Source organism: Schistocerca nitens, chromosome 6 (assembly GCF_023898315.1).
Source record: "Schistocerca nitens isolate TAMUIC-IGC-003100 chromosome 6, iqSchNite1.1, whole genome shotgun sequence".
NCBI classification, from domain to species: Eukaryota; Metazoa; Arthropoda; class Insecta; order Orthoptera; family Acrididae; genus Schistocerca; species Schistocerca nitens.
In genome coordinates, this window is record NC_064619.1 from 595915277 (window position 1) to 595931948 (window position 16672).

Here is a 16672-nt window from a genome sequence, read left to right on the forward strand (position 1 = left end):
CGTAGGCCCGCAGAAAATGTTTTAAAACAAAAATACATAATACATACACTTGGGCTGAGACCTTACGACCATTGTCTACCGGAAGATTCAGTGCCTCTTGGGCTGAGACCTTACGACCATTGACTACCGGAAGATTCAGTGCCTCTTGCTGCCGTTGCAAGGACGCGACTCCGCAAGGAAAGTACGGTGGGGCTTAAATAAGTACAGCAACACATTTTTTTCTCGGTCATTTTCAGCTGGAAAAGATGCTGAATTTGTCGGGGGACACCGTGGAATATTCTTGCTTCAGCCCCTGAAGGACTATAAATTTCTGATAGGAGGAGGCCCTATAAGTAGCCATCACAAAGGGGTCTGTAACAGAGGTGCGTTCCAAGGACAGAACTGTCACTGGATTTCTATTAGCGGAAACCAGAGCGAAGCTGATATTCCTAGGCACTTCCAGAATGTCTAAGAAGCCCTGGCCGTGAACCATAGCAGGTCGAGTCGTTGGGCAAAGCGTGTACCATCATCGCAACAAGATCGCGCGAACCTGTCCGATCTCGTGCGGGCCGTCCGGCTGCACGCAACCGTTAATCCTGCAGTATTGGAACGTGTGGACACTCTGATTCAAGGTGATCGACGGATCACAACCAAACGCTTCACTGGTCAACTGGACGTCTGTGCTGGTAGTGCTGGCACAGTCGTCCACCAGTTGCGGTACTCACAAGGGAATCTCTCCATCGCACCCCCCTCAGATTTAGTTATAAGTTGGCACATTGGATAGACCTTGAAAAACTGAACACAGATCAATCGAGAAAACAGGAAGAAGTTGTGTGGAACTATGAAAAAAATTAGTAAAATATACAAACTTAGTAGTCCATGCGAAGATAGGCAACATCAAGGAGAATTGGAGTCTAGGTGCGCCGTGGTCCTGTGGTTAGCGAGAGCAGCTACGAAACGAGAGGTTCTAGGTTCGAATCTTCTTTCGACTTAAGATTTTAATTTTTTATTTTCAGTTTATGTGACAAACTCTTATGTTTTCATCACTATTTTGGGAGTGATCATCACATCTACAAGAAAACCTAAATCGGGCAAGGTAGAAGAATCATTTTACCCATTCGCTAAGTGTACAAGTTAGGTGGGTCGACAACATATTCCTGTCATGTGACGCACACGCCGTCACCAGTGTCGTATAGAATATATCAGACGTGTTTTCCCGTGGAGGAATCGGTTGACCTATGACCTTGCGATCAAATGTTTTCGGTTCCCAGTGGAGAGGCACGTCCTTTCTTCTACTAATCGCACGGTTTTTCGGTGCGGTCGCAAAACACAGACACTAAAATTATTGCAGTAAACAGAAACGTCAATGAACGAACGAATAGATCATAACTTTGCGAAAATAAAGAAAGTAAAATTTTCAGTCGAGGGAAGACTTGAACCAAGGACCTTTCGTTCTGCAGCTACTCACGCTTACCACGGGACCACGGCGCTGCTGCGCTCGCATTTTCCCTGATGTTGCATAACTATACTACATACGGACTACTCAGTTTGAATATTTTACTAATTTTTTTCACGGTTCCACAGAACTTCTTCCCGTTTTCTCGATTGATCTGTGTTCAGTTTTTCAAGGCCTATCCACTGTGCCAACTTATAACTAAATCTGAGGGGGGTGCGATGGGGAGGTTCCCTTGTCAGAGGTACGTGCTCGCTCGTTTCCTCGCCCCTTGACACAAGATCATAAAGATCAACGCATCAGTCGACACAATTTACGTCCTCCGACTCCCTCCACGGCAAAAAATCGAATCAGTCCTCGTGGTTCCTGCTTAGTCGCGTGCGCGTTCGGTACTGGACGACAACTTGTGTGATCACCTTTTCTTCGGTGTGAAGCCACACTGGCGCTATGCAACATCAAACGGTGTGCACGCGTCAGTCTCTCTTCCAATAGATGGCGCCACCACACCTGCAGTTACGTGGTGCCACCTTACGTGTAAGGCTAAGGTAGACGAACTGATCGGGTTTCATTTGAATGAACTTCATGCGTAAGCGAAGCTACTGAACCACGTAGGAGATTTCAGAAAAACTGACTTCGTGCAACTGGCGAGTGAATAAAATCGTTCGATTTTCACCAAAAGAAAGGATAGTCATTTGTTAATAAATATTGGTGGCTGACTTTGAAATGCTGTTTTAAATTTGTGGTTAAACTTTAAAATATAAAGATTACTCATTGTTGGAGTTACGCTGCGTGCCGTTTAGAAAAACCATAATCCGGGAAAAATGGATTTGATGTTTTGAAGTGTGTTATAGACATGAACAAATAAAAAAATCCTACTTTTAGAAAACTCTTAGCAATAATGTGCTATCCCATGGCTACTCTGTCGTACGGTTGCCCTTACTATCGGAATCATATCCACTAATATATCATAGAACGAGGGAAATATCATTCGCGGCAACTACATGTAAGCACAAAACATTACAGTTCCGTTTAGTTCAACCCCAAGCAGGCATATTGCTAGGATAATTTGACGCTTGATTTCATATGCTTTCCATGTAAATGATCTACTTAGTACAGTAACTTCTGGGCGGTTTGGACAAAGAGTTATTGTGTATCCTAAGTCTAGAGGACTACATTCTCGGAACGTGATGTCTGTACTTCACGTTTTACATTTTAATGTGCTGGGAAATAACAGAGAAACCGGCAAGAAAATTTGTTATCCTATACTTCAATCCGTAATTTACATCAAACTTCTTAGCAGAAGCACTGGCTGCTTCCGAACAGCGCTCAAACTTGTTTCTATTCTTTGGACGCTTCGATGACATACTGCTTCGACGCAGCGTTGGGTTCAATGTTTTCGTGCTGTTAATCAAGATTCGAAGGGAACGAATTGTCTTTTTTGTCCATGTACTGACGCTTTTCGACACCAAGCGAACGTATTATTGTTTTGAAATGCTTCGAACTGCACCCAGACACCACAGGAGGTATTGGGTTCGCGCAGGTACGCCGTTTCGGATCATTCGAGGTGCTAGAATAGGACTCACAATTCCACAGAATAACTATTTTCGGAGATTTAACGCATTTAAGCCACTAAAAATGTTTTTTAATTGTACAGTTGTGTTATCCCTTAGTTGAAGAGGCGAAACCAAATTTCCCTGTTACATGTAAATATTTAATACTTGGTAATTGCTATGATAATATGCAAAAGTGCATGATTAACACAGCGCTGTCTTGTAAATTACTTCTTCAGAACTGGTTTCGGTCATAAACCATCTTCGCAGAGGAACATCGCGTGGCGTTAATGCCTTTAAACGTGGAATGAAGAACACTGATGACTTGAGAGACGGAAGAAAACCCAAGCACTCAGTAGTGTAACACTGTCTGAGACAACCGCAGGTAGCTGGGGTAGTCTACTTGCGCTGGTTTGAGCCAGTGGTACACTGCTGAGTGCTTGGGTTTTTTTTACGTCTCTCAAGTAATCAGTGTTCTTCATTTCACGTTTAAAAGCATGAATGCCACCCGATGTTGCCTTTGTAAAAGATATTTTTCCACCGTGAAGATGGTTTATGACCGAAACCGGTTGTCATTTACTAATTTACAAAACAGCACTGTTTTCGTAATGCAATTTTCCCAATGTATTGTTGTTGTCAAAAGCTGCATGAAGAAAATATTGTGGCCATTCTTATCCACGTATCATCAAACAAATAGTTTGCAACACGTAATAACATTGATATTATTACGGTGCTGAATATGTGCAGAAATGAGGTTTTGCGTAACACTTAGGTACTCTGATACTATTAATAATGTCTACATCAACTGCTTCTACTACGAAATCCTTAAGCGTGGAAGAAGGGGTTGACCGCCAACAGTTCCTACACTCTCTTCGTAAACTTTGTCAGGAGCTATGTTTTATATGCTAAATGGAAGATTACTAAAAGTGTGTGTTCATTAACAATGGGCACCTTTCTCCACCAAAGAAAGTGATTTTCAATCTTTATGCGTGTAATTCTTATTTCTAGTATTGATTCCATTAATTGTAGTTTGGTTTATATTACATATTACATATTCCATCAAATTATTGCTCTTGTTGTTAACTCCATGAACACTATTTATAGCGAACTTACATTGGTCTAGTATCGGAATGTGGTGCAGATAATTTACTTGTTCCCATGTAGCTTAGATGCATTACTCTCATTACACTGTCTTCGTAGCAGAATCATTTGTTCCCTAAACCAATCACCGATCCTTTACATGTGGAATATCAGTGTAACCGTTTGTCACATAATTCAGTCACAGCTCAAGCTTTTGGGTCTGTCTGCTTAACATACCTCATTGGCCATAAACTGTAGTACTTTGAGACCTGCTTTGTATGTTGCGAGGGTTCAGTTACTTCATAAATTACCTCGTCGCTGGTCTTCAGCTCCGAGAAGTGTGTGAACCCCCAACTCGATGAAAATTCTTTTTTTGTCTCCAGAAGATCTCTTCTTCTACCAAAACCGGAATTCATCAACTCTGCTTTATAAGGAAGCTTTTCTTATGCCTTTACTTACAAAACGTGGTCTGAGGTTATTCAACTGGACACATGTTGTTTTTTAACAAACTCCAAACTTCCCAAAAAAAAAAAACAAGAGCATCAGTACATCAGTATTTACTTTATTACTATAATCTCCTAGTCGTTGTAATTCCTTGACGCCATAACTCGTTCAGATGATTCTTTTCCGCCTCCGATTACTTTGCACGTCATGATGCCAACTACTGCTTTGATAAACCTAGTACAATATACGAAACGAGAGCTTAATAAATCCTATTACATTTATAATCAGACTTTTAAGTTTTGGACTATTTTTGCGGATAAACAAAATAACAAATCTTTTGCTCATAAGGGTTGTCCATTTACATTCATAACTGGTACGTGATTTCACTCTCAATCAACGAAATGATATATTTCCAAAAACTTTGACTACTAAACATCTGGGAAATCTATTACCTTCACAATGTTCATAGGAACCTTTACTGCTCAGATCCACCCCAACTGGGTGGAATCATGAGTCCATGTTCGTCTTCCTGTTGCCATATTCGAACAAAACAAGATTCACCTACAGGATCGCTATCCATTTTATACTCCCACATCTTAAACCTAATTCTGTACATTATATGTATTACTGCACATCTTCTCTCAAAGAAATGACCGGTGATAATTTTCTGCTTTTTTCCAGTCTATAACCATTACATTTTTATGCTAACACACACAACCTGAATACAGTTTATGTTTTGTGGAATAATTCGCAACCGGGTTTCGTCGCACGTATGTACATCTAGCTTCGATAGAGACACCATGTGCAGATATGGTCACCGAGAGAATCTAATGAAAGGGTAAGGGTTAGAAATGGACTGTTGCACTGTTGTCTCCTTTCAGTTACGAAGAGTTTCCCGCAAATTTTAGAATATATATACTGTAAGACCACCTACCTTTCTTTTATTGAATTTCCAGAAAGTTTCTCAGGCGTATACGCCAAGGCGGCTCTGCGTAAATGAGAGAATTTTCTCAGTTGTAATGTTTCTGATTTGAGAAAGACTTATTTTTTCCCATATTCCAGGAGAAGCGCCCGACTCAACGTGACATAGAAATTGTGCAGCACCGCACCTGTGGCATCATCAAGTATAGCCATCCGATGATTCCTGGATATGCAGGTACGTACAAACCTACAGTATTCGCCACACAGAAATCTCGATTAATGTAAATGTGGGTGTAAAACATAATTTACGTTGCGGAATCCAGTATTTCCACGAGCACGTGGAATGGATAGTGAAACGACCGCTTAATAGAGATAAGCTGCGATTTTTTTCAAAATGTTGAATATGAACTTCTTTTGCAACAGTCGTCCCCCTATTTTTCGTCACAATCCTCTTCAATGACCGTCTGCTACAATCACTCAACACACACTTTTGTCCACGTTGTGATTTAGGAGCAAGATATTTTCCCTCTTTCTCTCTTTGTGGAACAAATCTTCAGTACAGTGCCTCTTGAAGCACCAAATATTTCAGCTACCTTGGTTAAGGAAGAAGCCACCAAACTAACAACAATTTCACACATTCGAATTCACTTAGATCCGACATAATGCTAACAAAATTACACAACACTATTACGACCACGAGTGACACCTGCAACGTATTGAATACATTGCATAGTTGCCGTTCACGATCAAATGTTACAGCTAAACCGTCAGGATTTGCTAGTATCGGCATTTAAGGTTCTAGCATTCATTTCTAGCGGTGTTTCCATATTTTTGTCCAAAATGGCTGTCCACATACGAGAGGAAATTTGGTTCCTCCTGTGCAAACCAAGATTTTGGATTCTGTGGCCAAAACAGAGGTAAACAGAGTGCCACTCGCGAGATTAAACCTGTGTTTGACTCACCGCCGCTACGGACTGGTAAGGTTTATATCTCACTGTTTCCTCTTCCCTGCCGTCTTATAACTGTCTGTAAATTCTTGTCTTCCATTGTAGAACTAATTGACACGTATGCGCCGCCCGCGGTGGTCTAGCGGTTCTGGCGCTGCAGTCCGGAACCGCGGGACTGCTACGGTCGCAGGTTCGAATCCTGCCTCGGGCATGGGTGTGTGTGATGTCCTTAGGTTAGTTAGGTTTAAGTAGTTCTAAGTTCTAGGGGACTTATGACCTAAGATGTTGAGTCCCATAGTGCTCAGAGCCATTTGAACCATTTGACACGTATGCACTTCACGCCCATAGAAGTGATCATTACTAAAATTACCATTTGTCTGATGCAGTTGATGCGCACTGAAAAGTCCTTGCACAATACTGAAGCGCTTTATTAATTATTAGCGCTCTAATCTTCACTGAGATAAATAAATACAAAATCAAGAAATTACACATCATTAAAACCGAAAACTATGATCAGAGGTGTCAGAAAAACAATTATACTCGTGGATATCTAATAATTTTGTGATTTAATATAGTAATATAATAATTATATATTCATCGGTGCCGAAAGGCGATTTGTGATCAAATAAATGTAATTTTGTAGAACATTAGGAAGTGTCTTATCTAATATTGCAGCAGCAAATGGGTACAGACAGAATGTACTGAACTCGATAACTGGGTGTTTCTCATACAAACTTGCTACGCTAAACGTGTATAGTACATGGGCTAGTTTTAAACATGGCAACGGCTTTGCCACAGTGGATACACCAGTTTGCGTCAGATCATCGAAGTTAAGCACCGTCGGGCGTGGCCGGCACTTGGATGGGGTACCATTGGGACCACCATGCACTATTGCCATTTTTCGGAGTGCACTCAGCCTCATGATACCAATAGAGGAACTACTCGACCGAATAGTTGCGGCTCCGGTCAAAGAAAACCATTATAACGGTAGGGAGAGCGGTGTGCTGACAACATGTCCCTCCTATCCGCATTCTCATCTGAGGATGAGACGGCGGTCGGATGGTCACGGTGAGCCACTTGCGGCCTGAAGACTGAGTGCTAGTGAGTGATACTTTTGTACATACACTGAAAGGCTTCTTGGCTACCGTTACCTTGTGTTGGGGCATATGGTTTTTGAGTGTTAGCCATAACTTCTTTCTGCCTAACGTTTCGACTCCGGTGTTTGTAAGTGCTGACAGTAAACTGCCTATCGTTTTGGTTAATACTATGTACTTTGTTCTTTTTCCTTATCTACATCTATATCTACACACATACTCCGCAAGCCGTCATACGGAAAATGGAGGAGGGTACCTTGTACCACTACTTGTCATTTCCTTTCCTTTTTTGCTCGCAGTTGGAAACAGGGAAAAACAACTGTCTGTATGCTACCGTACGACTGCTAATCTCTCTTAGCCTAACTTCACTCTACTTACCCGCTATGTAACTCTGCGGCAGCAGAATCGTTCTAAAGTCAGCCGCATCTGCCATTTCTCTGGATTTTCTCAATAGTACTTCGCGGAAAGAACGTAGTCTTCCTTCCAGGATTTCCAATTTGAGTTCACGAAACATATCCGTAATATTCACATGCTTATCGAACCTACCGGTAACGCATCTAACAGCACGCCTACGAATCGATTCGAAGTCTTCCTTTAATCCGATCTAGTTGGGATCCCAAACACTCGAGCAGTACTCAAGAATGGGTTGCTCTGGTACTCTATACGTGGCCTCCTATATACATGGAGAACACTCTCTTAGAATTCTCCTACCAAACCGAAGTCAACCACTGACCTAGCGTGCATCCTTCTATAATCACGCAACAACTTTAGTTTCCCGTTCACGACAGCGTCATAGCAAACAGTCGCAAACTGCTGCTCGCTCGGTCTGTGAGATCTTTCAAGTGTACAGAAAACAAGAGCGGTCCCATCAGATGTCCCCTGACGTACTGCTGACGATACCCTCGTCTCTGATGAACACTCTCTGCCCAGAACAACGTACTGGATTCTATTACTTAAAACTTCTCTCAGCTACCCACGCACCAGGAAATCTACTCAGTATGCTCGGACTTCCGTTAACAGTACAAAAGTCTACAGTGAAGCACCATGTCAAACGCATTCCACAAATCTAGCAATATGGAAGCTGCCTGTTGCACTTCATCCATAATTCGCAGGACGTCAAATGAGGGCAGGGCAAGCTGAGTTGTGCTCGAGCTTGCTCACTTTCTTTGTGGCTCTGGCACTATGGAACTTAACATCTGGGGTCATCAGTCCCCTAGAACTTAGAACTACTTAAACCTAACTAACCTAAGGACATCACACACATCCATGCCCGAGGCAGGATTCGAACCTGCGACCGTAGCGGTCACGCGGTTCCAGACTTGCTTACTTTCTCCTCGGCGGTAGAGACCCTGTAGCGCCTTGAACTCTCTGACAATCGCAGCCCAGTCTTGACAAATTTCTGCACGCTTCGTCCATCTTCTTTTTACTCTCTTTCTCACTTCATCCTTCACATAATCCAATCATTCTTTCCGTGCTCCTTCTTTGGACCTTCTGCCACCTGGATTTCCTCTGTAGTCCTTGTTGTCAGATCTACTCTCCGACGTTCGCGCTACATGGCCCAACCACCGTAATCTGTTCCTTCTGATTTCCGAAACTAGGTTAGCATAACGGTATAGTTATTTCAGTTCCTTATTTTTCTGTATTCATTATTACCAAAACTCGCTCACTTGTGCAAAAATCTGTCTGAATATTTTTCTCTCCCATCTTCTCAGGAACTCCTCTTCTGCCACAGTCATTGTCCGTGTTTCTGAGCCATTTGCTATCACCGGACCTATAACCGTATGACAGACAGTAACCTTCGATTTCTTCTCTGGAGACGTGGCAGTATTCTTAATCATGGCGCAGTAAGCTCCATTTCTCGAGGCAATCCTGCCTTTTGTTTCTTCATTTACGCTGTTATCATCGGTTACTAGCGCTACTATCTGTTATAATTTCTCACATCCCTCTTAGATGACTCTATTCAACTTGAAGTATTTCTCTTTAACAGCAGCATTTCTCCTGGAAGGGAAGAGATATTGTGTTTTAGTAGTATCGCACGAGTGATACTTTCTAAGTCCAACTGTTCTGCGGACAGAAGATTTTATCTCTCAAGATTTTTTTTTTTATGTTCAGACTTAGAACACGCTCAAAATTTCTATAGCAATCTGGCATTAAGAAAATAGGCCTACAATTTTACAGATCCGTTCTCTTACCCTTCTGATATATAGGAACCAGCTGCGGTTTATTCCAGTGGCTTGGGACTTGGTGCTCGGCGAGAAATTCGTGGTAAATAAAAGCTAAGTAAGGGGCCGATTCCGATTTCTGTATATAAGAAGGGTAAAAAATGAGTCCGAAAAATTTCAGATCAATATACTTAACGTTGGTCTGCCGTGGAATTCTTGAACATACTCTAAGTTGAAATATAACAAATTTCCTTGAGATCGGAAAGCTCCTGTCCACATGGTTTTAGAAAGCGTCGCTCGTGTGAAACTCGACTTACCATTTTCCCACATGAAATATTGGGAACTGTGGATGATGGCACAGGCAGATTTCACATTTCTAGATTCCCGAACAGCATTTGACACTGTGCTCGAAGGAAGTGTGATATTCTCTATATACACTACTGGCCGTTAAAATTGCTACACCAAGAAGAAATGCACATGATAAACGGGTATTCATTGGACAAATATATTATACTACAACTGACATGTGATTACATTTTCACGCAATTTGGGTGCATAGATCCTGAGAAATCAGTACCCAGAACAACCCCCTCTGGCCGTAATAACGGCCTTGATACGCTTGTACATTAACAGAGCTTGGATGGCGTGTTCAGGTACAGCTGCGCATGCAGCTTCAACACGATACCACAGTTCATCAAGAGTAGTGACTGGCGTGTTGTGACGAGCCAGTTGCTCGGCCACCATTGACCAGACGTTTTCAATTGGTGAGAGATCGGGAGAATGTGCTGGCCAGGGTAGCAGTCGAACATTTTCTGTATCCAGAAAGGCCCGCACAGGACCTGCAACATGCGATCGTGCATTATACTGCATTCCGCGGGGATCGAATGAAGGGTAGAGCCATGGGTCGTAACACATCTGAAAAGTATCGTCCACTGTTTAAAGTGCCGTCAGTGCTAACAAGAGGTGACCGAGACATGTAACCAATGGCAACCCATACCATCATGCCGGGTGATACGCCAGTATGGTGATGACGAATACACGCTTTCAATGTACGTTCACAGCGATGTCGCCAAACACGGATGCGACCATCATGATGCTGTAAACAGAACCTGGATTCATCCGAAAAAATGACGTTTTGACATTCGTGCACCCAGGTTCGTCTTTGAGTACACCATCGCAGGCGCTCCTGTCTGTGATGCAGCGTCAGGGGTAACCGCAGCCATGGTCTCCGAGCTGATAGTCCATGCTGCTGCAAACGTCGTCGAACTGTTGGTGCAGATGGTTGTTGTCTTGCAGACGTCCCCATCTGTTGACTCAGGTATCGAGACGTGGCTGCACGATCCGTTACAGCCATGCGAATAAGATGCCTGTCATCTCGATTGCTAGTGAGACGAGGCCGTTGGGATCCAGCACGGCGTTAAGTATTACCCTCCTGAACCCACAGTCATTGGATCTCGACCAACGCGAGCAGCAATGCCGCGATACGATAAACCGCAATCGCGATAGGCTACAATCCGACCTTTATCAAAGTCGGAAACGTGATGGTACGCATTTCTCCTCCTTACACGAGGCATCACAACAACGTTTCACCAGGCAACGCCGTTCAACTGCTGTTTGTGTATGAGAAATCGATTGGAAACTTTCCTCGTGTCAGCACGTTGTAGGTGCCGCCACCGTCGCCAACCTTATGTGAATGCTCTGAAAAGCTAATCATTTGCATATCACAGCATCTTCGTCCTGTCGGTTAAATTTCGCGTCTGTAGCACGTCATCTTCGTGGTGTAGCAATTTTAATGGCCAGTAGTGTACATGTTATTCCGCAAGCTCTTCACCTCAACTGCAGAATGCGTAACTCTGCGGGTACGTTGTGCTCTGCATTCTATCATGTTTCTTAGAAGGAACGTGTTGCACCACATTCATTTTGAGAAAATTGCAAGTCCTGGAGAGAATATTTTTCCTGTCTTGAAATTCCACACAGTTTTCTTCTTTCCTAGAGCAGAAAATGGCACTTCTTCTTTTAACTTATGCCTTTCTGTCCATAGATGGATTATAGATGAACATACCTACAGTAACCCGCGGTCGTCTACTGCAAAGCAGGCTGGGTAAGCATATGTGGGTCATCTTGGTCCTGCAACTGTTGTGCAGGTGGTGAAGGGCTGTCGTTGTGGGAATTCGCGACAGGATGTCAGGCTAGTATATTGCACCCCTATGAGGAAGTGGCTCTTTTCCTGCGATGTTCACACCTCCTTGACTGACAAACAATGCTGGAACTATCCCCGGCATAATTTCAAAATAAATGGTTCTGAGCACTATGGAACTTAACTGCTGAGGTCATCAGTCCCCTAGAACTTAGAACTACTTAAAACTAACTAACCTAAGGACATCACACACATCCATGCCCGAGGCAGGATTCGAACCTGCGACCGTAGCGGTCGCGCGGTTCCAAACTGTAGCGCCTAGAACCGCTCGGTCACACGGCCGGCGGCATAATTTCCCGACAACAGAATGATAACCAAACAAACCGAAGTTACGTAGCAAAAAAAAAAAAATGTTCAAATGCGTGTGAAATCTTATGGGACTTAACTGCTAATGTCATCAGTCCCTAAGCTTACACACTACTTAACCTAAATTATCCTAAGGACAAACACACACACCCATGCCTGAGGGCGGACTCGAACCTCCGCCGGGACCAGCCGCACAGTCCATGACTGCAGCGCCTCAGACCGCTCGGCTAATCCCGCGCGGCTTTACGTAGCGCATACTAGAAGCACACTGTTTTTTGTTGAAGCAAAATGTGCAGTTGAGACAGTTATTTGTAAAATTAAGTGACGAGTAAAACATCTGCGGGAAGGTGCAGGTGTCCCTGTCTTCCTGCTACGTTCATGACTGCAAGGTATGCATTAGTTTAACTTTGTATGACAAGGACCGAGTAGCGAGGGTAATGGTGTACGCTGGGTAAATTATCTATCCGCTAAAGCTTGTATCTCTCAGCCATGTGTGAGACCATTCGACTTTACTGGGTCACAAGTTGGTTTGTTGATTGCTTATCTTCCTTCGCGCCCACAGTGGTCACATAATCCACTCCCCCCCTTCCCTCTTTTTACCTCCTTTCTGTATTAATACGAGCGAATGCTCTCCTCATTCTGTAAAACATGCGCTGTATTTTCACAGCAGACGTCGTTTCTGAATAGCAAGTAGCGCTTGACTAACACGAAGCGCGTATCGCAACACTTTGTTTGTCACGCTGTAACGCTATACATAATGGATGAATCCGGACCTGGCGCCGTAACTGCCTCAGATTTGTATTATACGGCTTTCACAGTTACCGCAGAAGCTTTTGCTGATAACAGCACCGAGATACGCTCATGTTGACGGGCGGGCTACAAAACATCAGAGACTGGCGCCAATTAAGCGTCAGAATGTCACTACCATTTACTTTGTAATGATAACAAAGTCTGCGCGTCACCTTTACGTGTTGTGAGAGGTTATCACCTATCTGCTGCAGAGTTAACGCTGAAAAATGGCTCAAATGGCTCTGAGCACTATGGGGCTTAACTGCTGAGGTTATCAGTCCCCTAGAACTTAGAACTACTTAAACCTAACTAACCTAAGGACATCACACACATCCATGCCCGAGGCAGGATTTGAACCTGCGACCGTAGCAGTCGCGCGGTTCCAGACTGTAGCGCATAGAACGTCCCCATCAGTTGACTAAGGGATCGACACGTGGCTGCACGATGCGTTACAGCCATGTGGATAAGATGCCTGTCATCTCGTCTGCTAGTGATACGAGGCCGTTAGGATCCAGCAAGGCGTTCCGTATTACCCTCCTGAACCCACCGACTCCCTATTCTGCTCACAGTCATTGTATCTCGACCAACGCGAGCAGCAAGTCGCGATACGGTAAACCGCAATAGCGATACGCTACAATTGTACCTTTATCAGAGCGTGGTGGTACGCATTTCTCCTCCTTACACGAGGCATCAGAACAACGTTTCACCAGGCAGCGCCGGTCAACTGCTGTTTGTGTATGAGAAATCGGTTGGAAACTTATCTCATGTCAGCACGTTGTAGGTGTCGCCACCGGCGCCAACATTGCGTGAATGCTCCTGAAAGCTAATCATTTGCATATAACAGCATCTTCTTCCTGTCGGTTAAATTTCGCGTCTGTAGCACGTCACCTTGGTGGTGTAGCAATTTTAAAGGCTAGCAGTGTACATAAATGATCTGGCGCACAGGGTGGGTAGCAATCTGCGGTTGTTTGCTGATGATGCTGTCGTGTGGGCGAAAGTGTTGGAGGTGCATGGCTGTAGGAGGATACCAGATGACTTAGACAAAAGGTATAGTTGGTGTCATGATTGGCGCTAGCTCCAAATGTAGAAAAATCTAAGTAAATGCGGAAGCGTAGGAGAGACAAACGCATAATGATCGAGTACAGCATTAGTAGTGTACTGCTTGACACAGTTACTTCATTTAAACAACTAGGAATAACGCTGCAAAGCGATATGAAATGGAACGAGCGTGTGAGGATTCTACACTCCTGGAAATGGAAAAAAGAACACATTGACACCGGTGTGTCAGACCCACCATACTTGCTCCGGACACTGCGAGAGGGCTGTACAAGCAATGATCACACGCACGGCACAGCGGACACACCAGGAACCGCGGTGTTGGCCGTCGAATGGCGCTAGCTGCGCAGCATTTGTGCACCGCCGCCGTCAGTGTCAGCCAGTTTGCCGTGGCATACGGAGCTCCATCGCAGTCTTTAACACTGGTAGCATGCCGCGACAGCGTGGACGTGAACCGTATGTGCAGTTGACGGACTTTGAGCGAGGGCGTATAGTGGGCATGCGGGAGGCCGGGTGGACGTACCGCCGAATTGCTCAACACGTGGGGCGTGAGGTCTCCACAGTACATCGATGTTGTCGCCAGTGGTCGGCGGAAGGTGCACGTGCCCGTCGACCTGGGACCGGACCGCAGCGACGCACGGGTGCACGCCAAGACCGTAGGATCCTACGCAGTGCCGTAGGGGACCGCACCGCCACTTCCCAGCAAATTAGGGACACTGTTGCTCCTGGGGTATCGGCGAGGACCATTCGCAACCGTCTCCATGAAGCTGGGCTACGGTCCCGCACACCGTTAGGCCGTCTTCCGCTCACGCCCCAACATCGTGCAGCCCGCCTCCAGTGGTGTCGCGACACGCGTGAATGGAGGGACGAATGGAGACGTGTCGTCTTCAGCGATGAGAGTCGCTTCTGCCTTGGTGCCAATGATGGTCGTATGCGTGTTTGGCGCCGTGCAGGTGAGCGCCACAATCAGGACTTCATACGACCGAGGCACACAGGGCCAACACCCGGCATCATGGTGTGGGGAGCGATCTCCTACACTGGCCGTACACCACTGGTGATCGTCGAGGGGACACTGAATAGTGCACGGTACATCCAAACCGTCATCGAACCCGTCGTCCTACCATTCCTAGACCGGCAAGGGAACTTGCTGTTCCAACAGGACAATGCACGTCCACATGTATCCCGTGCCACCCAACGTGCTCTAGAAGGTGTAAGTCAACTACCCTGGCCAGCAAGATCTCCGGATCTGTCCCCCATTGAGCATGTTTGGGACTGGATGAAGCGTCGTCTCACGCGGTCTGCACGTCCAGCACGAACGCTGGTCCAACTGAGGCGCAGGTGGAAATGGCATGGCAAGCCGTTCCACAGGACTACATCCAGCATCTCTACGATCGTCTCCATGGGAGAATAGCAGCCTGCATTGCTGCGAAAGGTGGATATACACTGTACTAGTGCCGACATTGTGCTTGCTCTGTTGCCTGTGTCTATGTGCCTGTGGTTCTGTCAGTGTGATCATGTGATGTATCTGACCCCAGGAATGTGTCAATAAAGTTTCCCCTTCCTGGGACAATGAATTCACGGTGTTCTTATTTCAATTTCCAGGAGTGTAGTAGGGAAAGCGAAGGGTCAACTTCGGTTTAGTGGTCAGTATTTGGGAAACTGTTGTTTGTTCATAAAGGAGGCCTTTTATAGGCTGCCGGCTACTGCCACTATTCTAGCGTACTGCTCGAGTGTTTGGCATCTGAGCCAGGGATGATTGAGGGAAGACATCGAAGCAATTCAGAGGCGGGCTGCTAGATTTGTTACCGTTAGGTTAGAAGAAAACGCTGATATTACAGAGACACTTCGAGAAATGAAATGGGAATCCTTGAGGGAAGGCGACGTTCGTTTGGAGGAACACAGTTGAGAAAATTTAGAGAACCAGCATTTGTAGCTGACTGCAGGACAATTCTACTGCAGCCTGTTTACATTCTGCACAAGGACTGCGAGGAAATTAGGGCTCATACGGAGGTATAGACACTGAAGCGCAAAATAAACTGGTGTAGGCAAACGTATTCAAATGCAGTGATATGTAAAGAGGCAGAACACGGGGCTGCGGTCGGCAACGCCTCAACAATTGTCTGGCGCAGTTGTTAGATTGGCTGCTGCTGCTACAGTAGTAGGTTATCAAGATTTTAGTGAGTTTGAACGTGGTGTTACAGCCGACGCACGAGCAATGGTACACACCATCTCCGAGGTAGCGATGAGGTGGGAATTTTCCCGTACGACCGTTTCACGAGTGTACCGTAAATATTAGGAATGCGGTAAACATCAAATCTCCGCCTTCGCTGAGGCTGGAAAAATATCTTGCAAGAACGGGACCAACGACGAATGAAGAGAAGCGTTCAGCGTGACAGAACTGCAAACCCTTCCGCAAACTGCTGCAGATTTCAATGCTGGGCCATCAACAAGTGTCAGCATGCGAAGCACCCGACGGAGCATTATCGATATGGGCTTTCGGAGCCGAAGACTCACTCGTGTACCCTTGACGACTGCAGGACCAAAGCTTTACGCATCGCATGGGCGCTTCAACATCGACATTGGACTGTCGAAGACGGGAAACATGTTGCCCGGTCGGACGGATTTCCTTTCAAATTGAATCGACCGACTGGATGTGTACGGGTATGGGGACAACTTCATGAATCCACGGACCCT

General features: G+C 45.1%; 1 protein-coding gene across 1 annotated transcript in view; it reads left to right on the top strand.

Moving 5' to 3' along the window:
- Window positions 1–16672, top strand: part of LOC126263515 (UPF0605 protein CG18335) — a 53013-nt gene that overhangs the window by 21796 nt on the left and 14545 nt on the right. The window contains exon 3 of the mRNA XM_049960607.1: window positions 5569–5662. Coding sequence (XP_049816564.1) covers window positions 5569–5662 — 94 coding nt within the window. The remainder of the gene's footprint in view (window positions 1–5568; window positions 5663–16672) is intronic.